Here is a 23692-nt window from a genome sequence, read left to right as displayed (position 1 = left end):
AGATTAACTAAACATATATGGGTCACAAGAGAAAGAACGTAAGAAACGTAAGAAAGAATGTAAGAGAAAGAACGGATAATGAGGTGACGGCACCAATGCTATACAGTTTACCAAGCCAATTATGGTCTACAGGACCAGCAGATGTGGGTTTTTGCTCCTCACTTTCAGACATACATTAAAATTTAATAAAGGAGTTAAATAATGAAAGGCCGATTTGGCAGCCACAGTATCCTCACAAACCACAAGCTGAAGCAGGTATTGCAGATACAATTAAAGAATTGTTGACTATAGTTGTGTTAGAGCCATCGACCTGACACCTAAACACTCCAATTTTACCTGTAAAAAAACAAAATACAGGAAAATACAGAATGGCTCATGATTTAAGTTAATGCGGTAGTGAAAACCGCCACAATGCCAGTTCCAAATTAATATACTGCATTACCAGCTTTACACCAAGAGAATAAGTGATTTTAATGTCTAGACTTAGTCAATGAATTTTTCTATTTAACACTGGCACCAAATTTGAAGGATGTGTTTTCATTTACCTTTAGGGGGCAGCAATACAGGTACACCAGAGTACCACAAGAATTAATATTGTCTGCAGGGTTGTTAAATCACGCCCTGCGAGGCCCGCTGAGTGATTGCCACTTGACAGAGGGGGTGTCACTATATATGATGGTGATATTTTACTAGCTGAAAAATAGTGGACACCTGATTGATTGGAAGTAAGCAGGTGTTATGACACTTATAGGGAACCAGATTTAAAGAAAGTAAATAAAATTATAGTTGAGTAGATGACACGCCACAATATTGGGACGAGTGGTGTCTGGGATAAGTGGAGTGATTAAGTGTTTAATGAATAACAATCTAGAAACAAATATATGTTGTGGGAAAATTAGATTAGATAATGATAAACACTGGAATAACAAATATTTTAAATCAGTGGAGTGGGCACTGGGCCTGAAACATGAGCTGCGTCCCAAATCGCATACTTATGCACTATTTTACGCCATTTTGTAGTATAAATAGTGTAAGTAGTGTGTTCACATTGAAAACTCTCAAAATAATAAGTGCACTTTAATTACCCGGATGATGCACTCATTCAGCCGCTAAAATGAAGTGTGTAATGATGGACACTTCACGCACTCAACGACCGCAGGTTTGCTTACGTAGCGGAAGGGGCGGAGCAATCGGGCGCACATGTTGAATAACTTTATTTATTTTGGATGGTGAAAGCAAAATTCTCCTACGAGAGTGATTATAGCGCCTCCCGATGGTGAATGCAGCAATACTCACGGCAGGTATTACTTGATAATTCAGTCGTTTATTTCACTGATTTGGCAACAGTCAAACGTCTTCAGGGAAACGGTTTGAATTTCCGCTTAGTAAAAATACATTAGTGTGCCATTTGGGACGACACTACATACATATACTATCCTGTTGAGTGTGTAAGTGCATAAGTACATAGTGCATGAGTGCATAGTGTATAGTGTGCCATTTGGGACGCAGCTATGATTTTAGAAAGGGTGTAAAAAATAATAATTACAGGGAAATGTCAAGAGAATTAACAGAAATTTGAAAACAAAACTGGCAAAAAATCTGTGCACAGACCAAAAGGAAATAAAATAAAAATCATATTAAGGGATTTTAGTTTATTATGGAAAAAAAAAATGGAATTAATGACTTTTAAATTGTTTAAAGGACTGCAGTTTCGGGTACCTGGTGCAGCTTTGATGTGCACTAAATCATTTATGTAGAGATTATATTATGACAGATTAACAACTTTATTCACAATTTTTTCTAAACAGGTTGCTGAAGGTGTGAGGCTGTCCGGACTAACTTGACAGTCAACATAGGGGTGTAAAAGCGGCCTGGACCTACCTCCAGGCCGAAAGGGGGAGATTAATTAACAGATGACTAATTGGGGACAATTTACTAATTGGAGTGTGTAAGCATGTATTGGTGCAGGAGATGAACATGCTGCAACACCAATGCATGAGGCCAACTGTATATTAGATACAGGCCAACACAAAAAGGGGAACCAAATAATATGTTAAATTTTAAAATAGAAAGAAAAAAGACTGACTTACTAACACATGACAATCTGACAGAAAGTGTGTGAGTGACAATTTTAAGGAAAACAACATCAAAAGCATCTTGATGCCAAAAATTGTAAAGAAAGAATGAGAAAAAAGGGATATGAATTGGACAGGGTGTCAATAAATTGGACAGAGTTCCTCCAGACACTCCTGTTTCCCCCACAAGTCCAAAAACATGTGGTATAGGTGAATTGGATATGCTAAATTGGGTGTAGTGTATGTGTGTGATTGAGTGTGTATGGATGTTTCCCAGTGATAGGTTGCAGCTGGAAGGGCATCCGCTGTGTAAAAATATGCTGGATAAGTTCCACTGGGGCGACCCCAGATTAATAAAGGGACTAAGCCTTAAAGAAAATGAATAAATGAATTAGACAAATTAGATTGAAGAAAATTTAGAAAAAATAAAATAATAACAGGTCTATAACCACGGCCCTAGAGGGATTGAAAATACTCTCAAAAGCGATGGCAGAACACTTTGGTATAGATAACCCCTTTGATGAATGGATGACCCGTGTGTTTGGAAAATATAAAACTATGATAACTTCAGTTTTCATCTCAATTGCTACCTTTGTAGCTATAATGGTGACATGTGGATGTTGTTGTGTCCCATGCATCAGGTCATTGTGTAATAGGGTGATAGTAACAGCAATTGAAAAGGAAGATGGGCCACCACCCCCTTACACAATGCCAATATTAATATCTGCTGAAAAGGAGGAAGAGGAGGAAAGCCGTGTGTAAATGTCTCTCTACTAACTGTGTTTTTTCCGCAGATGCTGATTCATCATATATTTTGTGTTATAAGAAATGTTAAGTAGATATTTTGAGTCTAAAAGGAATCTATCGAAAAGTTTAGCTTGTTTTGTTTTGTTTTTTGTTTTGTGTGATTGACTCAGCTGACTTGTTGTGGTCGCCCACATGTCAATTAGGGGACCGACTGGGTGTCTTTCCCCACAGGGGTTTTCGGCCCAGTCCTGTCTGAGCACACTGGTTTAAAGGGCATTTATAGGGATTTTTATTTCTGAAATTTAAGAGTGTACAATGTAGACTAGGGTAAAATGTTGATCTACCATAGCAGTCTGATATGATGCCTCAGATGAACATGTGGTGGCTGCCCATACATCAACTAGGGGGTCGCATGGGTGTCTTTCCTCAGAGGTTTTCGACTCAGGCTCATCTGGACGTATTATGCTGAAAAGAATTTTTATTTTATTTTATTTAACACATAGACCTAATTGTGGTAGTTTAAAGATTTATTGAATACAATAGGGTGTGGCCTCTTTCAGAGGCCAAGAGAGGGATTTGTGGTGTTTTTATAATTTTGACATGTTTTCCATGCATAAGAAGGCTTAAACAATTAACCTATAAAGTGTTAATTATTGTGAAACTGTCAGAAGTGTTGCAAACGGCTAAGTGCTGCAAATTGCATGCACAAAATACAGAAGTGTCACAAGGGTGCAAAGAAAGGGCAAAGAGTTCTGAGAATGGACAGGATGTATGAGCTGTGTGTGTGTTAAGAGGAGACATTTGCCTTAAAAGGTTAACTCTTAAGAGAAGATGCACGGAAGACAACTGTGGTATAAAAGGATGTGTCTCTGAAGGACAGTTCAGAGTTGAACCTCTCCTGCGCAGTGTATTGCTTTTGGTTTCTTTCCTGCTTGAGCAAATAAGTCTCTGAAGGACAGTTCAGAGTTGAACCTCTCCTGCGCAGTGTATTGCTTTTGGTTTCTTTCCTGCTTGAGCAAATAAAACTTATAATTTTTGACAGATTGACTCCGAACCCATTTTTGAACATGCACTGGACCCTTTGAAGTCCAACAGTATCCAAATTCGTCTTCAGATGGCACCTTTATAGCAATGTTCGTGCAGTCGATTGCTCCGCTGGGAAAACCGGCGATCGCTGCAAAATGGGCTTTAATGTTTGGCTGGTCAACTGCATGGTATGGAAACCTTATATACCTGCTAGACTTGCGGATGATCCTTTCCCATACAGCTGCCATTGCACGGCTCAAAGATAGTTTGTAGTGTGCAGTTTAACACAATTGCCTCTAGGAGTCGCCAATGGAAATAAAACAACACGCACAAGAAATGCACGTACACCCGACATGAAGTTGGCATGGACCATTCTCATAATTTCATCGTTATTAAATCCAAACGTGAGCATGAAATCTGGCGTACGCCAAGTTTTTGTGCATATACAGAGTTGAAACATGAGCCCAGGGTTTCTTACTCATTAGGATTGAGATCATACACCAGGTAGACCATTTTTAGATGCAAAGTAAATTTGAAAACGCCTGTCTTCTGGTTGACCCTGACTGTCCTTGAGTGGGTAGCATCCTATGGCAAGAGAGTACAGAGAACGTCAAATAATTTTAACATGGAATAGCAAAACCAAGGAGCTGGTGGTGCATTTCAGGAGAGAGAAGAGAGAACACAACCTAATCACCATCAACGAGACGCCAGTGGAGAGAGTCAGCACTTTCAAGTTTCTTGGAGTACACATCGCTGAGGATTTGACATGGACTGCCCACACGGACGCAGTGCTGAGGAAGGCACAACAACGCCTCTTCTTCCCCAGGTGTCTCAGGAGGTTTGGAATGAGCCCCCACATCCTCCGTTCTACACCTGCACTGTGTAGAGCACAGTTTCACATTGCCGTTGTATTTTGCACTGTCGTTGTATTTGCACTGTCTGTATTTTGCACCGTCATTGTATTTGCACTGTCATCTGTATTTTGTACTGTCTGGAGCCAGCACCTAAGCTTTTCACTCATCACAGCATCGTGTGACAATAAAAGTGATTTGATTTGATTTCAAGTTTCATGAACATGAATGTTTCTAAGATTCTCTACTCCTATGATTCACACAGGTACAATCCCAAAATGGCAGCAGTAGTCAACTTAGAAAACAATAGAAAAAAAAGAAAGTGGAGCAAGTTTTCAGATATCAAGATTGACAAAGAGGTGACAATGTTTGTTTAAACCTTGTCTGTTCTGCTTGGCACTGAATTAAAATTTGTCTTTAACACTGGTGACATACAACCATAAAGCAATCATGTAATGGCAACACTCAAGATAACCGCATGTATTAAAAACTTAAAAACATATTAGCCCCATGCATATTACTGTATTGTTAACAACCGTACCATTCACATTAAACAGTAATTTGATTTCATACGACAACTGGTGTAAATGACTTTTTATAAGCATTTCTCAGGGATTTCTCGATGGTAACATTTCAAATGATGGTTGAAGGAGATGTGTTAATCGCAATTACCTTTTTTCATGGAGGAGTCAAATCAATTCTGCAGCCAATGTTGTTTGTTATCAAATTTGCCTGATTGATAATTAGTTATAATTTCTTCTTCTAAGTGTTGTGCTACCAAACCATGAAACAATGTTATATGTGAGAACATTCTACTAATAATCTATATGCCATGTTTAAACATTTATATTTTATATTACATCATAATTATTATATATTAAATATTATATATTTATATTTTTTAAGGACACACTGGTCTCTTCATTACCTGGCTGGCACATTTTAGAGCTCTTTCCCTTCGACGGACTGAAGTGTCACTTTGCAGAGAAAGTTGCGAGGTCCATTGAGCTCGCGTTATAGCCTGAGAAATTGAAAACAGACGTAGCAGCTTCAGGTGTCAGTGTGTTGGTGCAACGACTGACTAATTTTTCTGACTCAAAGATCTTCTCAGTGTAATCATCCTCCAAAAAATGGTCACTGCATACTGCAAACTACATTCTCCAATCTTCTATTGTCCAATTTTGGTGAGCCTGTGTGAATTGTAGCCTCAGTTTCCTGTTCTTAGCTGACAGGAGTGGCACCTGATGTGGTCTTCTGCTGCTGTAGCCCATCCGCCTCAAGGTTGGACATGCTGTGCGTTCAGAGATGCTCTTCTGCAGATCTCGCCTGTAACGAGTGCTTATTTGAGTTACTGTTGCCTTTCTATCAGCTGGAACCAGTCTGGCCATTCTCCTCTGACCTCTGGCATCAACAAGGCATTTGCGCCCACGGAACTGCCACTTACTGGATATTTTCTTGTTTTTGGACCATTCTCTGTAAACCCTAAAGACGGTTTTGCTTGGAAATCCCAGTAGATCAGCAGTTCTGAAATACTCAGACCAGCCCATCTGGCACTAACAACCACGCCACGTTCATTCACATTGCTCTGTTGAATTGCAGAAGATTGTCTTGACCATGTCTTTATGCCTAAATGCATTGATTTGCTGCCATGCGATTGGCTGATTAGAAATTTGCTTTAACAAACAGTTGGACGGGTGTACCTAATAAAGTGGCCGGTGAGTGTGTATGAATGTGTTTGTGTGTGTGTGTGTGTGTGTGTGTGTGTGTGTGTGTGTGTGTGTGTGTTTGTGTGTGTGTTATGCTTCCCATGTTTTATCTCATTTGTGTTCTGTTGAATGTCAATGAAAGTGTTTCTGCAGACTGTTTTTGTCAAGTCTGATAAAAAAAAATACAATTAATTCATGTTTACCATCAGATTCATTCATTCATTCATTCATTCATTCGTTCATTTTCTTTTCGGCTTAGTCCCTTTATTAATCAGGGGTTGCCACAGAGGAATGAACTGACAACTTATTCAACATATGTTTTATTGTGATGTATTATAAATATTGTGATTCGTCTGTTTCCTCTTCAGGTGAAAGAAATCAAGTATTTTTAATATATGAGTTGTGTTATTGTTATTATGAGTTAATATTGTTATTATTGTTATATGAGTTGGAGCTGTCTGACTACAAATCCTTAAAAGATATAATAAATAAAAAGTTATTAAATTATAATCCGTTTTGTGTCAATTCTACAACAATTCAGATCAACTTCACATCTCATGAATACGTTTGAATTTGAAAGTCATTGAAAGACAGATTGCTGATCAAATATGTTTAAAGTTGATGTTATCATATCGATCAAAGGTGTTTAGAGTAAAAATGTGATTATTTACTCCATCTGCAGGGCTAGTTGTAACAGACAGAGGGTTTGTTGTAACACTTGCTGGATTTAAATTCAGTTTAGATTATAAAGTATATGTCCTCAGTACTTAACTCTACATTTTAAGTTAACATAGCACAATATGTTATATGTCTATATATTTATTAACCCTTAATTGGCCCACAGGGTCAGAGCTTCCTATTTTTGTTTACTGTAAATGTTCCCTTTATCTTAGGAGCATGAAGCTCTCCAACTACCCTAAACAAATCTCCAAACACAAAAAAAACTGAAGTTGATTTGGTTGTTTTAAAGGTGTGTAAGAAAAATTTAAATCACTGTTAGGTAGAAATGTGAAACCCATTATAAATCTGGAATGTCTTACATTTCTGCACACAGGCACAAACACACACTAGTATGACTGCAACAGAGAACATTTTTATAAAAATTGGCAAAAACAAATCTAATAAAAATCTGAAAAATGTTTATAAATGAAAGACTAACTAATACTAAAGCAAAAAAATCAACATGGAGTGTGTGTCACACACACACACACACACACACACACACACACACACACACACACACACACACACACACACACACACACACACACACACACACACACACACACAGAGTTATCTGAGACTTTTATTTTGGCACATTAAAATTGGCTGTTGTTTGTAAAGAGCAAACAATTAAAAATATATCAGCAACAATAACCAAAAGTACAAAAAGCTGAATTTTAATGTATTTGTAGAATGATAAAGTCCATTTGGTAAATATATATCATCAGTTTAAGGAAATAATTTCTAAAGCGTCAAGAAATATAAACTGAAATGAATAGGTGTCTGATGACCCCTGCTGGATATATGTGGAAATTGCAACTTTTTTCCTCTAGCCTTATAGATGGCGGTATTTTATTTGTAAAATACAAACCAACATTCAGAAACCTTGTATATTAAATTAAGGTAAGAGTTTTAGTAATTTTAACATGAAAATTAAACGAAAACTATGGTTTATTTGAATGCCTTGGAATGGCTATAAACCTCCTCATTGACACGTGTATTTATAAAACATGTAGGTTTATGTAACACACATCCCAGCACTAAGAACCTAGTTTTCTAATTAACAAGCAATAAATTAATCACATTTCAATGCAATTCATAATATTAATGAACTATTAACTGTGACTTTTTTTACTTTAATAAACTTTCAATTTGCTGTGTGTTCGCCTTTATTAGTCAGCTTTATTTAATTCAAATGTATGTATTTTGAAAATAAACACGCCTAGAGACGCCATTCTAAATGTTCCATAAGTGACGCCACTCGGCAAACCGATCTTCAGTTCAGTGATTATCAAGCTAGTGAAAGGATTGTCATTTGAGCGCGTTTACAGAGTTTCGATGAATTTACCGATTTACCAATCATCTGTCGACTTAAAACACTCGATGAGTGAACTACAACACTTTATGAGTAAAAACACGATGTCCGTATTTGACCACGCGATGGCAGTAACAGCATCTGCGTGTAGTGAAATGGAGAAAGCAGAGACGGGTTTGTGGCAGGACACAAACGGCTTTTGCGACGACTTCTGTCCCTGGATTGACCAGGTGGACGGGACTGTGGTTTCAGAGGCCGCTACAGCACTTCACAAGCCCTCTACTGCTAATAAAGTGGAGGGAAATGCAACCGGTGAGATTATCAGCAAACACTCAACATTTATAATCTGTTAAAATCATTTAAAAACCAAGGATAGAGATATATGCAAATATTGAGGCATTAAAATAAATGTATAAATGAAAAAAGACACATTACATGAAACAATAATGAGAAATGATCAATAATGGGTTTTAAATAGACTTTGGGATTAGAAACAGTTGTCCTGTGAGGTAAATTGTCAAAAAGTGAGAGTTGTTTTTCACTGGGCTTAGCCAAAACAATGAATCCACATTGACACTGAAAAAGACATTTAGCTGCTCTTAGTACAAGTATTTTGAGAAAATCCGCTTCTTCATAATTTGGGACACTCAAAAGAATAAAAAAACTGAACATTGTCAGATAAAACATTACAATGAGATAGTTTTAATGCATTTATTATAGACATGATGCAACTTTTCCCACAACACTATGTCTAGAAATTAATTTATACTCCTTAAAAGCCCTGTGAAATTAGGATAATGTATTTTTAACACATTAGCATCAGTATGCTAGACTTAAGGATATCTATAAGCTAGTGTGGAACAAAACAGTAACAAAATTCACATTTACAAGATAAAAACATGTAAAGCTTGCAGTTTTTCATTTCAGCATAAATCATCAAATTTTCTGATCAATCAACGGCTTTCTAGTATCTGACATGTCCCGCCCTCATTTTTACATTTGGTGTTCATTTGATGTGCTTGAGCTCAACCACTCTTACTGGCAGAGCTGTGAGAAAAACTAAACGCTACTGGCTGTTTTTAACAAAGGAGGCTCTATGCTCCGCCCCTTTCTTCATGTTTTAGTTGAGATTATGACAAACATTAAATAGTAAATGCACATCTCAAAACACTTCAGATCATGTTACTCAAAAAAAACTCATCAAAAACATTTTATATTCATTTTTGACTGTCATGCTTCTAATATTTTCTTTGTTATTTTTCTTCTTCTAAGAAATCCAAACACAAGGCTGCAGGAGGAACAAAATCCATGCTTTCTTCAGGAGGGTGTGGAAGGTCATGAAGACGCCTTTCCTCCGCAGAAGACGAAACAAAGTGGGCCCTGATCCAGATCAAGAGCCAGATCCAAAGCCAGATCCAGAGCCTGATCCTGATTCAGAGCACAATTCAGGTAATGAGCCTGATCCTGATTCAGAGCGCGGTCCAGATCAAGAGCCAGATCCAGAACAAGAATATGATGAAGATCCAGAGCCAGATCGAGAGCCTGAATCAGATCCAGAGCCAGATCCTGGTGAAGAGCCAGATCCAGACCGAGAGCCAGATCCGGGTGAAGCGCCAGATCCGGGTGAAGATCCAGATCGAGAGCCAGACCCGGGTGAAGAGCCAGATCCAGACCGAGAGCCAGATCCAGATCAAGAGCCAGGCCTGGGTAAAGAGCTTTGAGAAAAACTAAACGCTACTGGCTGTTTTTAACAAAGGAGGCTCTATGCTCCGCCCCTTTCTTCATGTTTTAGTTGAGATTATGTCAAACATTAATTAGCAAATGCACATCTCAAAAACATTTTATATTCATATTTGACTGTCATGCTTCTAATATTTTCTTTGTTATTTATCTTCATCTAAGAAATCCAAACACAAGGCTGCAGGAGGAACAAAATCCATGCTTTCTTCAGGAGGGTGTGGAAGGTCATGAAGATGCCTTTCCTCCGCAGAAGACGAAACAAAGTGGACCCTGATTCTGATCCAGATCAAGAGCCAGAGTCAGATCCAGAGCCTGATCCTGATTCAGAGCACAATTTAGATCATGAGCCAGATCCAGATCGAGCGCCTGATCCTGATTCAGAGCACAATCCAGATCATGAGCCGGGTCAAGATCAAGAGCCAGATCTAGATCAAGCGCCTGATCCTGATTCGGAGCACAATCCAGATCATGAGCCAGTTCAAGAGTATGATGAAGATCTACACCCTGATCAAGAGCCTGATCTGGTTTCAGAGCCTTTTTCAGATCAAGAGCGCGGTCCAGATCAAGAGCCAGATCCAGATCAAGAATTTGATGAAGATCCAAAGCCAGATCGAGAGCCTGAGTCAGATCCAGTGCCAGATCCTGGTAAAGAGCCAGATCCAGATCAGGATAAAGAGCCTGTTCCTGGACCATCTGGGATCCACAACACTGATAAACCTCATCCAGTTCCAAAGCCTGTCCCTGGACCATCTGGGATCCACAACACTGACAAACCTCATCCAGTTCCAAAGCCTGTCCCTGGACCATCTGGGATCCACAACACTAATAAACCTCATCCAGTTTCAAAGCCTGTCCCTAGACCATCTGGGATCCACAACACTGACAAACCTCATCCAGTTCCAAAGCCTGTCCCTAGACCATCTGGGATCCACAACACTGATAAACCTCATCCAGTTCCAAAGCCTGTCCCTAGACCATCTAGGCCCAAGATCTTGGCGTCAAGATCCTATGCCAATCAGAGTCAGTATTATAATAAAAGCTAATACAACGTTTATGTGTTAATGTAAGATAATATCAGTATGAAAGACCTGAAAGCACTTAACCAACCTCTTCTTTTTTTCAGGATCTTTGGCAAGTTTCTATGAGCTGGGAGATATTCTGGGAAGCGGGGCCTTTGGCACAGTACGCAAATCGCTCCGTAAATCTGATAACAAGGAGGTAATATCTCGTCTTATACTATACATGTTGCTCTCTTTGTTAATTGTCTAATTGAGCAGCTGTGTTGCTCAAATTAAATCAATTTGAGACTAAAAAATATGGTGGAAAAAATTATAATTGTATTTTCTCCTTGCAGGTTGCCATCAAACAGATTGAGAATGACCATTACGTGGTAAGTTGGAAAACATAAATCACTCAATCACTTCTTTAATGGTTTGGACACATTTACTGTTGTGCAATCCAGTCATTTGAACCTGTATGAAAATTTCACTCATGATCTAGTTGAAGAAAGTCATTTTGCTGTTGTTGAACTAGGGCTGCATGATATTGGAAAATTGTTTTGCTTTTTTTAATATTTATTGCGACAATATTTACAGTTTCACCAGATGGCTTCAATAGCTCTTTTCGTAAGTAATTTATATATTTAGCCTGATTGTGATGATTCTGTAAGGGAGTGAATCATGCATCAAATATAATAAAAAACAATATGCAAGCATAAATAAGCGGAATAGAGCAAAACATACATCAAGTAGATTTTTTGGAGGGTTTTCTGAGGAGTCCATTAATATTTAGTTACAGCAATTGAATAATCAATCCAGACTCAACATTGCATATACTGCAGTGTGACTATTGCGGATGTGCACACTGTGATATCAATGCTGAAACATTACATTATGCAGCCCAAGGTAAACCTGTGAACCCTTGCTGTTAATCAAAGACTATTGACTACACGAGACATGTCATTTGTTTAGTTTTGAATGAGCAAAAGTGCAACAGTCAATATGGCGAATGAAGCCCTGAGTGAATGAATCAGAGATTACCATATAGATCAGGGGTGTCAAACTCAGTACCTGGAGCGCCACAACCCGTCATAGTTTAGTTCCAACCTGGCTTCAACAGACTTACCTGTAGGTTTCAAACCAGCCTGAAGGACTGGATTAGTCTGATCAGTTGTGTATAATTAGGGTTGGACCTAAACAGTGCAGAGCTGCGGCCCTCCAGGAACTGAGTTTGACACATTTTGCTGTTTCCCCATTCAAACAGAATGCCTGAGAGGCGTTTTTTTTTAAGAGTATGAACTTTTTCTGAAAATTTTAAAACATTTTTGCATGAAGTATTCTTCCATCAGATCTGCATCTACTAACCCTTGTTCTCTTTTTCTCTTTAGCCTGGCTGTTCCAAACCGATGATTAATGAAGTAGAGTATATGCTCATGCTGAAGCGTCCGCCATTGTGCAAATACGTGATCGAAATGTACGAATGGTTTAATGAACCTGGATACATTTCAATGGTCCTGGAGTACCCAAAGCATTCTGAAGACCTGAAGAACTATGTACGCAATTGTGGCAAGCTGGACGAACTTTTGGCAAAATGCCTCTTGCGACAGATCATTCTGGCAGTCAAGCATTGCTTTGGCAAAGGCATTGTGCACAACGACCTGCATTTAGGCAACATTCTGGTCAACACGATGACTAAGGAGATCAAGCTGATCGACTTCGGCTGCGCTTACAAAGTGTGTGCACAGGACATATATAGTACCAACTTGGACAGCACCAGGGATATAGGCTGCCTGCTGATTTACATGGTGACCGGAAACATAAAGACTTACTTCGCTGCTAAATTCAATTGCAGTTTTTCACTTGCAGCCAGCTTAACCAGTGGTGAGTAAACAGACACTAGCTGTGTTTCCATTAAAATATTTAAACTTTATCTTTAAGTTAAACCTTCATTTTTTATGCACATTTTGAAGATTTATTCATATCTTGGCAAATACTGCACTATTAATGGTATGGTAATACAAATTTCAGAAGGTATCTTGATAAATGTCAGCTTTAGTGTATATGATACAGTCTTATAAGAAAGATGTGATCTTATAAGCAGTGTATTAACCATCTTTTTCCTTGTACAGACTGCCGTGACCTGATCGATAAGTGTCTGAGACATAGCCTGATACTTGATGGGTTCCTACAACATGACTGGATGAAGTGACACTTGAATGAAGACAAGACTCAATGCAGATAAAGGTAAACACAACTCAGCCTGAAGGAAACTACATTTACTAGACACACAAAGCTGATGATCGGCCAGTGTCAGATATGCAGTTTATAAATCTGTTTTGACATTAAAAAAAGCATTTCCAAAATGCTGAATGATTTGATGTCAAAACCTTGAAGACTATTTGACATCCACACGTTGATGTTACTTCTGTAATAAACAATCATAAACTCTCATAAACATGATTGTTGGAGCTTTAAGAAGTCATTCACAGACTACAAGAAGCCATTCATAGACATGTTTTTTTTCCATTGTGCTGCTTCTCATGTTATATTAATATGCACTAGTCAAATTCCAGACATGCATTTAATATTTCCTCTTTTGTTTTTCCTCAGTATGGACTTCACATAGAAAGCAGCAAGGTCTTCTACAAAAAATCCTCTCATCTTAAAAAAGAAAAAAAAAAACAAGGTTTTCCATTAAAAAAAACTCATGAAACCCAACACAAACATCATAAAGAAGCCATTTCTTCACTGCAAATGGAAAAAAAAGAAGAAGCCACATCTAACTGATCCAGAACCAGAGCCTGAGCCAAAGTTTGCAGGATCAGCATCATCATCTTTCCCAGTAAACTGCCTCTTCTGTGCAGTAGGAAATGGAAACTAGTGGTGGACTGTAAGGATGTGGATGGTTAAATCTGACTGCATATTGAGGAGGAAGAGTTGTTTCTCTTGAGGATAATGATGATCAAGAAACACCAGCGCCAGTACAATGCATTGGGTCAGGTTTCTATGATAAGCAGAAGGTTTAAAAAATATAGATTTTAGGACAGCCCTTGGCTAAAATGAGCATATATTTTATTATTTATTGGCTAAAAATCCCCTGAACACAACTGAAAATTTTAGATGAAATCAGAGAACTCCCTCATCCTCCATTTACAGCAACAGCCCCAAGTTGCTCAGAAACAAAAGTCCAGAAACTACCAGAAAATCTATTTTGGTATTTTTCTGGACTTTGAGGGTGAGGGAGTTCTCAGATTTTAGAGTCACTGATATCAGAAACGATCTAGGAGGAGTAGAGGGTGGTGGAGGGCCTTTTTTCAATTTGTGTTGTGGATGGAAGTGTACATTACTAACACTGACCCTAAAGTAATTGTAGACTTCTGTATTTCTGTTGTTATTTTTAGACAGTTCTTGGCTCTTTTTAACGAAAAAATCTCCTGAACTCAAATGAAGATATTTTAGATGAAATCAGAGTGCTTCCTCATCCTCCATGGACAGCAACAGCCCCAAGTTGCTCAGAAACAAAGTTCAGAAACTACTGAACAAAAGTGCCGTCAGTGGTTCAATTGTATAACAAAAATCATAGAACAAAATTTCTGGTATTTTTCTGGACTTTGAGGGTGAGGGAGTTCTCAGATTTCAGAATTACTGATATCAGAAATGAGCTAGGAGGAGTAAGGTGGTGGTGGAGGGCCTTTTAATAAGAGTAAATAATAAAAGTATTGATACATGTTAACAAGTAAAGAGTGTTTAATGAAGAATAAAGAATTTTCAGTTTTGGGTGAACTGCCCCTTTAGGGAGGCTTGAAGTGAGAAAGTCTGAAAATTTTAAATCAATTTTAATACAAAGTCAGTTATTATAATAACTGTATACTGTAAGTATAGTTATTATAATTATTTCTGCATCATATCTTCAAAGTCAAGGAACAAAAACCTTTTTCATGATTTGGAGCCACACAATACAACATGCAGGAACTAAAATAAATGATGTCCAGGTTTTGCTTATCGTGTATATCTGACCCAATGCATCGCGACTGGCTGAAGTACAGGTGAAATCGGAGACGTTGAGGGTGTTCAACTCTTTCATGGTGGATTTATTTAATCTTCATCCTCTTAATCTCTGGAGAAACAACACATCTTCTTCAGATGATGCTTCCATCGATATCGAGTATCAGCATTAAAGAGGCAATTTGAACTTTTTTTCTGAATGAATAAAGTTGATTGTACATCCAAAAATGAAAAGTTTGTCATTATTTATTCATTTCAGACTTGTTCAAAACTACTTTGAGTTTGTTTCTTGTTAAAGACACAAGAAGATATTCTGAAGAATATAGCCATTGACTTTTACAGTATTTGTTTATTCTACTATGGATGTCAATGGTCATGGGTTTGCAACATTCCTAAGTACATCTTCCTTTGTGTTCAACAGAAGAAAATGATCACAAAATTTTCATTTTTTTTTTGGTGAACTATCCAACACAATCTCAAAGCAATTCATAACTTTTTGATTTAGTGGCTAATTCGTATGAATTTGTATGATCTAATTCATACAATTTAGTACGATTTGCTCTTCACCCAATGATGGTTGGTTTTAGGGGTGGGGTTAGGTGCCACGCCTCCTTTTTAAAATTGGAAAATTTCGTACGTCTGAACTCGTAATTAGCCACTAAACTGGCAAAACGTAAAATACTTACGTTTTCTCATGAGATCAGGCTGGAACTATTCCTTTAAGTGGTCTCTCATCCAGATATTGGCTCCTAAACACTGCTAATCTTTCCCTAGAGACTGATTATGAGCTGAATAACGGTGAATTTGCTGTCAGTTCTGTTTTATTTCTCATTTTTTAATCATTTAAGCACTGACTCTGTTATGCTGATGTCAGCAAACTTTGCTAACTATTTTCAGTATTGTGGCATATAACCAATGACTTGTATATTGACATTATATAAAGAGGTTTTGCATTATTAATTTATTTTATTCTGTTTTGATACAGCCAGTGCTCTTATATATGATGAAGTCTGAAGTATTAGCCCTCCTGTGTATTTTTCTGCAAATTGTTAAATGGAGAGATTTTTTAGCACATTTCTAGACATAATAGTTTTAATAACTCATTTCTAATAACTGATTTATTTTATATTTGCCATGATGACAGTACACAATATTTGACTGAATTCAAGAGACTAGTATTCAGCTTAAAGTGACATTCATTCATTATTTTCTCTTCAGCTTAGTCCCTTTATTAATCTGTGGTCGCCACAGCAGATTGAACCGCCAATTTATACAGCATATGTTTTACACAGCGGATGCCCTTCCAGACACAACCCATCACTAGGAAACACCCATACACTCTTATTCACACATACTCTACAGACAATTTAGCTTACCCACTTCAACTGTACCACGTATTTGTTTTTTTCTTTGGACTTTCGGGGGAAACCAGAGCACCCAGAGCATTGCAGACAGTTTCACACTGCTGTGATAAACAGAAAACGCATTTGTAAAAAAACTAATTTTAGGAAAAAGCATATGCTAGATTTTAGGGCAGACATTGTTTTGTAAGGGATCATTTCGATGACAAAACAAAATAATGACAAACCCACAACATTCTTCATGATTAGTTTGAGATATAGGGAGAATGTACACAAATAGGCCTACTATAAACATATCAAGCACTGAACAACACTGATGCTGCAGACTGAATATTTCAAGTATTTATTTCAATTCAAGAAATACAGTATTTCTGCTGAGATATTGTTGAACTCTTTGTCCAGCTTCAGTGTCAGTTCATGGTCAATAAGTGTTGCACAGATTTCTTGAGTCAAACTTGGGCGTCTTCTGTGTTCAGGTTCAATCAACTCTTCAAGTCCTTCTGTTCCTCTTCCTCTACCTCCTCTTCCTCTACCTCATTCTTCTCCTCTTTGAGCTCCCCCTCTCATTCTCACTCTTCTTCTAGCTCCCTCTATTTTTGATGAATATAGGTGAACTCACCTGCTGCCTTTTATAGCACACCTGAGTGCTGCGTTTTCAAATTAGCATATGTGTGCCTCTACACCTTGTGGGTGTGATTATCCAAATCATTCATTAGCGTGGTCATTGGCAATCCAGGCTTTATAATGACAAGGAAGTAACCTCACAATCCTTATGTGAAGTTTATTCATAAACTAATTTCGAGAGGATCACGTGCTTATGATTTATCACGTCCAGTCTCGCATTTGCTAATCACTAATCTTCCAATCATATGAGCCCTAAGGCACCATAAATAGTCTAAGTTTTCAGTTCACTTTATCTTCGTTTGGAAGAAGCAGCTTCACCGTAGCTAGCTCCGTTGAAGAACCAACTCCAAACCAGCATGGACAACTAAAGCAGCAACAAGCTACAATCTTCAGGATCTTCATTTGGAAGAACGCTCTGCTCTGCTCATCAACTACAAAAGCTACAAGTGCTACAAGCTACAAAAGCTTCAAGCTACAATCTACAATATACAATCTAAAAGCTTCAATCTACAAGCTACAATATACAAGCTACAGCAACAACAACAACAACTACTATTGCTACCATTTCAAACAACTACAACTCCAACAATTTCATCAACAGCTTAAACAACAACACCAAAACCTTCCACTTCAAAGAGCCTCCACAACGCATCTGCTGTGTCTTCAACCTTATTTCCCAGCAAGATATAAGCCAAACTCCAAAGCTATTGCAATAAAACGGAACCCTCACCTTCTCCTAGCAGTACACATGCTATCCATCGTTTAACAGATTGTTTGCTGGAATGTGTTCAGCAGAGCAGCAGCTCCAGCCACAAACAATGTTGAATTTGATCAACAAAATGGCCGCCAGGCTTTTTGCACCTTTTGCATGGCCTGACTGAAACTCCTTAAGCCAATAGCTGTAAAGATAAGCGTCTCCATCCAATGAGCTAAAAGACTGGAGATGGTCCCGCCCTCTCTCTTGACTCTGTTGCAAAGACCTTATGAATGAATAGGCCAGACACGCTTGTAAATTTAGTTAAAAAAATAATAATAATAATAATAATATTCCATTTGACATTTAACTTCTGAAAAGATTATTACCCAACCAGTAAATATTAACAAGCTATTGAAAAACATTATGCCATCAAGCACAGAAGTCCAATTGTAATACGCCAGCGACTCATGTGTTGATTTACAAGCGTCATATAAGATTATATAGCAAGTCAGTCGGATGTGAAAACGGCAAAGAAACAAACTTCCCACTTGACTGTTATAAATACAAATTTAAACTTCACTATCACTTCACATGCTCAGTCTTCAAGGGGTACCAGTTTTCCAGGACCACCAGACTAGCCATATCCCATGTCCTCAGCTCTCCATTCATCTGTCATCCCGTTAGGAGACGAACACCCACCCCTACCATCCTTGCACATCGTATCAATGAAGTCATCGGACCATGCATTATCAAAAGCGCTTCCATTTACAGCCGCCCATGCCCTTATTAAGATGCCTCGCATGGATATAAACTAAAACAATTTTCATGTCTGCCATACTTGTATTATTTTGCAAAGATTTAATTTCTGATTCTCTTTGTTTTTTCTATTTTAGAGATCATGACTGCTGGCTCCAGAAGCTGACCCTCATCCAACCTATTACACTCCACATCCTCTTCACAAAGGATACATTCCATTTTTCACTTTATCCAATCTGTCCTAACCTGCAGTCTGCAACCTCCGAACCTGAAACCGTCGATTATCTTATTAAAAAGAAATCGACAACAACTTCATGATTGGAACTCCAAGGCTCCTCCTTTTAATATCTCGCGCATTAGCCCCATTGGTGTCGCTACTCAAAAATGTTCTGGCAAAAACGCCTTGTAGTCGACCTTTCGTCCCAACACAATTGCTCCTTTCCTAGCATTAACAGCACTATCCCATTGGACGAATATTTACTTAACTACCACGACATTGATCAAGAGATCTCTCTCATAAAGATAGCCAGTCGTAACACCTGGCTAGCCAAAGAAGACATTTCCCCTACCTTTAAAATCATGCCAATCCACCCAGACTTCTGGCACCTTTTGGCATTTATTGGCGAAATCAATTCTATTTTTCGGATGCAAAAGCAGCCCAAAAAATATTTGACATAATGTCAGAAGCTTTATGCTGGATTCTGTCTAATATTTACGAAATACCATACCTCATTCACCTTCTAGACGATTTTCTTATTTCCCCCCCGTCATCTCCTCCAGCCAAACACCTAGCGATCACCCAGCAGGTTTTCGCTGATCTCGGAAGGACCCAGTACTTCAATCGAATTTCTGGGTATTAATCTAGACTCGCATAAATTCCAAGCATCCCTTCCTAAAGAGAAAATCAATCGAATAATTTCTCTATCCCAAATTTCCTTGAAAAACAGATGTGCACACAACGAGAACTCCTACCAATTCTCGGCCATCTAAATTTCGCTATGCGCATTATTCCTTTCATTTCCCACCTCCATCAATTATCCACCACAGTTCATGGTTTAGAAGAAACAATTTTTCTCTCCAAACCCAGTCGCGATGAACTTTGCTTATGGATCTCTTTCCTTAAGCAATGGAACGGCTGTTCCTTTTTCTACAGCGACTTGATTGCATCCCCTATTGACATCAACACATACACAGACGCTGCCCCTCCAATAGGTTACAGTGGCTAATATAAAGGACACTGGTTTGTCTCAACATGGCCAACCCAATTGTAATTCCATTCCAAAGACCAATGTTTTTCAGCCCTCTTCAAATTCTACCCTATCATCGCAGCAGCCATCCTGTGGGGGGACGAATGGTCTACATCTAGCATTCTCTTTCACTGCGATAACGAAGCTACAGTGCATTGCATTAACAAAGGGCGCTCCCACTCCCAATCGCTTATGCCATTTTTAAGACACCTTATCTGGATATCTGCTAAAAAACAATTTATCATGATTGCTGAACATGTACCTGGTTGCAAAAACCAAATCGCTGACTCTCTCTCTCTCATTTCTCTTTGCAGATATTCTGGCAACTAGCCCCGGAAGCAGACCCTCACCCAACGCCGGTCCCTCCTTATTCAGTAACGATATTTCCATAAACCACCCACTTCATAATCTTCATCAAACTTCTCTATCTCTTATGCTACAAGCAATAGCTCCCAGAACCCTCAATGCATACCTCACAGCATGGAATTCGTTCAAACAATTCCATACCATGCTAGACAACCCATTACACTCAAAATCCTTACCTCATGCATCTACACCCTCTGTAAAGGTTACATTTCCTCCCATACAGCCCGCACCTTAGATGCTATGTTCAATCTAGCATTTTTTGGGGGGTTTCTTAAATGTTCTGAATTAACAGTTACATCCAAATTTAACCCTCTACTCCACCCCACCATCTCAGATCTAGCTTTGCAAGACAGGGAAACTATCTCTTTCCTTATCAAACAAAGCAAACAGATTAATTCCAGAGAGGACACTCCATCCTCATTTTCAATATTCCTTCACCTACACGCCCATTCCAAACCCTCTTAGCCTAGAAAATCTCAAGAGGCTAACCCACTGGCCCCGCTTTTTACTGATGACGCTAACCGTCCAGTATCTCGATTCTGGTTTCAAAAACACCTTAAAGAAATCTTTCGCCTATCAGGTTTTTTCCCAGAGCCCTTTTCCAGCCACTCATTCAGGATTGGCGCAGCCACTACAACGGGCTCTCACACCATCAGATCCAGACCCTTGGTCGCTGGTCTTCTGAAGTTTTCAAATCTTATATACGTCTCAGTAAATACCACCTCAAGAAAGCCCAACAGGCTTTAACCAACCCCCAAGCACCTCCTCACACGGCTCCAACTCAAAAAGGTGTCTAACAGAGCCTCGACTCTCGCAAGAGTCATCCAAACCAAACCCCGCAGAAGCCCAATTGTCCACCCATGGCACCCTTACATGTTTGCCAAGAACTCCCTCAAGGGCCATTGCAGTTAGCATCTTCTGCAATCACCAATAGCTATTTACAGATGCAGACGTTTGTATCCACATGTTCTTTGCGCATTTACTGCGTTTGTACATATGTATTATATTTGTGCTTGTTCCCTTCTTCCAACTTTTCCAAATCTTTTATCCTTATAACCCTACTTTTCAGCCTCTCGTTCCTTTCTTCTCTACACTCCACTCCCAACTAATCTATTTTACACTCTACCTCTAATGATCTTGTTTCTCCTGTCTAGACTCTTCAGACACCCGAAGGGGCCCCCTTGAGCTCCAACTCTCGCAGGATTCGGCCATAGCGGCCACAGTCCTTTCTTCTTCACGATGTTACCTATTCTTTTTCCGCCTAGACTCTTTCTCCAAGCTCCAAACCCCGCAGGGGTCCGCTCAAGCTAAAACTTCTTCACTCTACTTCAACTACCTCTCTTCTCCTTATGACTCACCCTCTAGCTCTGACCCCCACAGGGGTCGCTCCGAGCCCCAATCTCTCGCAAGAGTTATCCAAATCCTCTTTCCCACTCACTGATATCTATCTCCTCCTATCCGCAATCTACCCTCAAGCTCTGACCTCCACAAAGGTCGCTCAGAGCTCCAACTCTCACAAGAGTTACTCTCTTCCACTCACTGCTACCTATCTCCCCCTATCTACACTCTACCCCCAAGCTCTGACCTCCACAGAGGTCGCTTCAAGCTCCAACTCTCGCAAGAGTTACTCTCTTCCACTCATTGCTCCTCCCAGCTACACTCTACCCTCAAGCTCAAACCTCCGCAGAGGTCACTCCTATCTACACCCTACCCTCAAGCTCAAACCTCCGCAGAGGTCACTCCTATCTACACCCTACCCTCAAGCTCAAACCTCCGCAGAGGTCACTCCTATCTACACCCTACCCTCAAGCTCAAACCTCCGCAGAGGTCACTCCTATCTACACCCTACCCTCAAGCTCAAACCTCCGCAGAGGTCACTCCTATCTACACCCTACCCTCAAGCTCAAACCTCCGCAGAGGTCACTCCTATCTACACCCTACCCTCAAGCTCAAACCTCCGCAGAGGTCACTCCTATCTACACCCTACCCTCAAGCTCAAACCTCCGCAGAGGTCACTCCTATCTACACCCTACCCTCAAGCTCAAACCTCCGCAGAGGTCACTCCTATCTACACCCTACCTTCAAGCTCAAACCTCCGCAGAGGTCGCTCCTAGCTACACTCTACCCTCAAGCTCAAACCTCCGCAGAGGTCACTCCTATCTACACTCTACCCTCAAGCTCAAACCTCCGCAGAGGTCACTCCTATCTACACCCTACCCTCAAGCTCAAACCTCCGCAGAGGTCGCTCCTATCTACACCCTACCTTCAAGCTCAAACCTCCGCAGAGGTCGCTCCTATCTACACCCTACCCTCAAGCTCAAACCTCCGCAGAGGTCACTCCTATCTACACCCTACCTTCAAGCTCAAACCTCCGCAGAGGTCGCTCCTATCTACACCCTACCCTCAAGCTCTAACCTCCGCAGAGGTCACTCCTATCTACACCCTACCCTCAAGCTCAAACCTCCGCAGAGGTCACTCCTATATACACCCTACCTTCAAGCTCAAACCTCCGCAGAGGTCGCTCCTATCTACACCCTATCCTCAAGCTCAAACCTCCGCAGAGGTCACTCCTATCTACACCCTACCTTCAAGCTCAAACCTCCGCAGAGGTCGCTCCTATCTACACCCTACCCTCAAGCTCTAACCTCCGCAGAGGTCACTCCTATCTACACCCTACCCTCAAGCTCTAACCTCCGCAGAGGCCGCTCTAAACTCAAACTCTCACAAAGCTCCATCTTTCGTAAGAGCTACTCTCCTCCACTCTCTGCTCCATACCTTCACTCTACTCTGGCCCCCGCAGGGGTCACTTAGAGCTCCAACTCCCACAAGATTCACTCAAAGTTCTCTTTCCACTGCTTCAAACCACCTATTCTCCCCTTCTTCTTAACCCCGAAAACCATGAACCCCGCAGGGGTTCCTTCAAACTCTAACTCCAGCAAGAGTTATCAGAATCCTCTTTTCACCCTTATTAATCCTATCTAATTAATGCCCATGCATTTAACCTCTTTCCTTCTATTATATCCAGCAGCCGGATATAGCTCTAAATTTCCTGCCTTTTGGGGGGTTTTTTCTTCGAATACGCGGCTGCTGTCCCGAGCGATTAATCTCTGCATTTTGGGGAGTTCTGAGATCCACCGAGCTCAGGCTCCCTTCTTGCTCTGCCAACGGGAGGAAGCCCCGGGCTCGAGGAGCCCTTGAGCTCGGGGCTCTCTCCCGGGACAGCATGCCAAATAAGCTTTGTAAATCATCAGCTAAGTGTGAACTCTTGAAGTGAAGTTTATTCATAAACTAATTTCGAGAGGATCACGTGCTTATGATTTATCACGTCCAGTCTCGCATTTGCTAATCACTAATCTTCCAATCATATGAGCCCTAAGGCACCATAAATAGTCTAAGTTTTCAGTTCACTTTATCTTCGTTTGGAAGAAACCCCCCTCCTCCCCTATTCTCCTCCT

General features: G+C 39.8%; 1 protein-coding gene and 1 long non-coding RNA gene across 3 annotated transcripts in view; both read left to right on the top strand.

The window, feature by feature from the left end:
* Positions 1–3672: 3672 nt before the first annotated feature.
* LOC147838605 (uncharacterized) lies at positions 3673–4906 on the top strand. Its single transcript, XR_015522270.1, has 2 exons — positions 3673–3729; positions 3808–4906. It is a non-coding gene; the product is annotated as an uncharacterized LOC147838605 (long non-coding RNA).
* Positions 4907–7626: 2720 nt separating this feature from the next.
* Positions 7627–23692, top strand: part of LOC141380226 (uncharacterized) — a 35885-nt gene continuing 19819 nt past the window's right edge. Inside the window, exons 1-8 of one of the 2 annotated variants that reach the window (XR_015522249.1) lie at positions 7627–8755; positions 9716–10150; positions 10346–11203; positions 11307–11401; positions 11538–11573; positions 12570–13062; positions 13311–13425; positions 13792–14857. Coding sequence is in view for 1 of the 2 variants with exons in the window: in XM_087304629.1 (XP_087160755.1) it covers positions 8467–8755; positions 9716–10150; positions 10346–11203; positions 11307–11401; positions 11538–11573; positions 12570–13062; positions 13311–13390 (2286 nt within the window). In the remaining variant the exon portion in view is untranslated. Of the gene's footprint in view, positions 8756–9715; positions 10151–10345; positions 11204–11306; positions 11402–11537; positions 11574–12569; positions 13063–13310; positions 13426–13791; positions 15421–23692 lie in introns of those variants that run through there. The other variant, XM_087304629.1, reaches the window with a different exon arrangement.

Source organism: Danio rerio, chromosome 22, assembly GCF_052040795.2.
Source record: "Danio rerio strain M-AB ecotype USA chromosome 22, GRCz13ab, whole genome shotgun sequence".
Taxonomy (NCBI): domain Eukaryota; kingdom Metazoa; phylum Chordata; class Actinopteri; order Cypriniformes; family Danionidae; genus Danio; species Danio rerio.
Note: the sequence above shows the minus strand (reverse complement) of the source record. Positions and strands in the feature narration are given on the sequence as shown.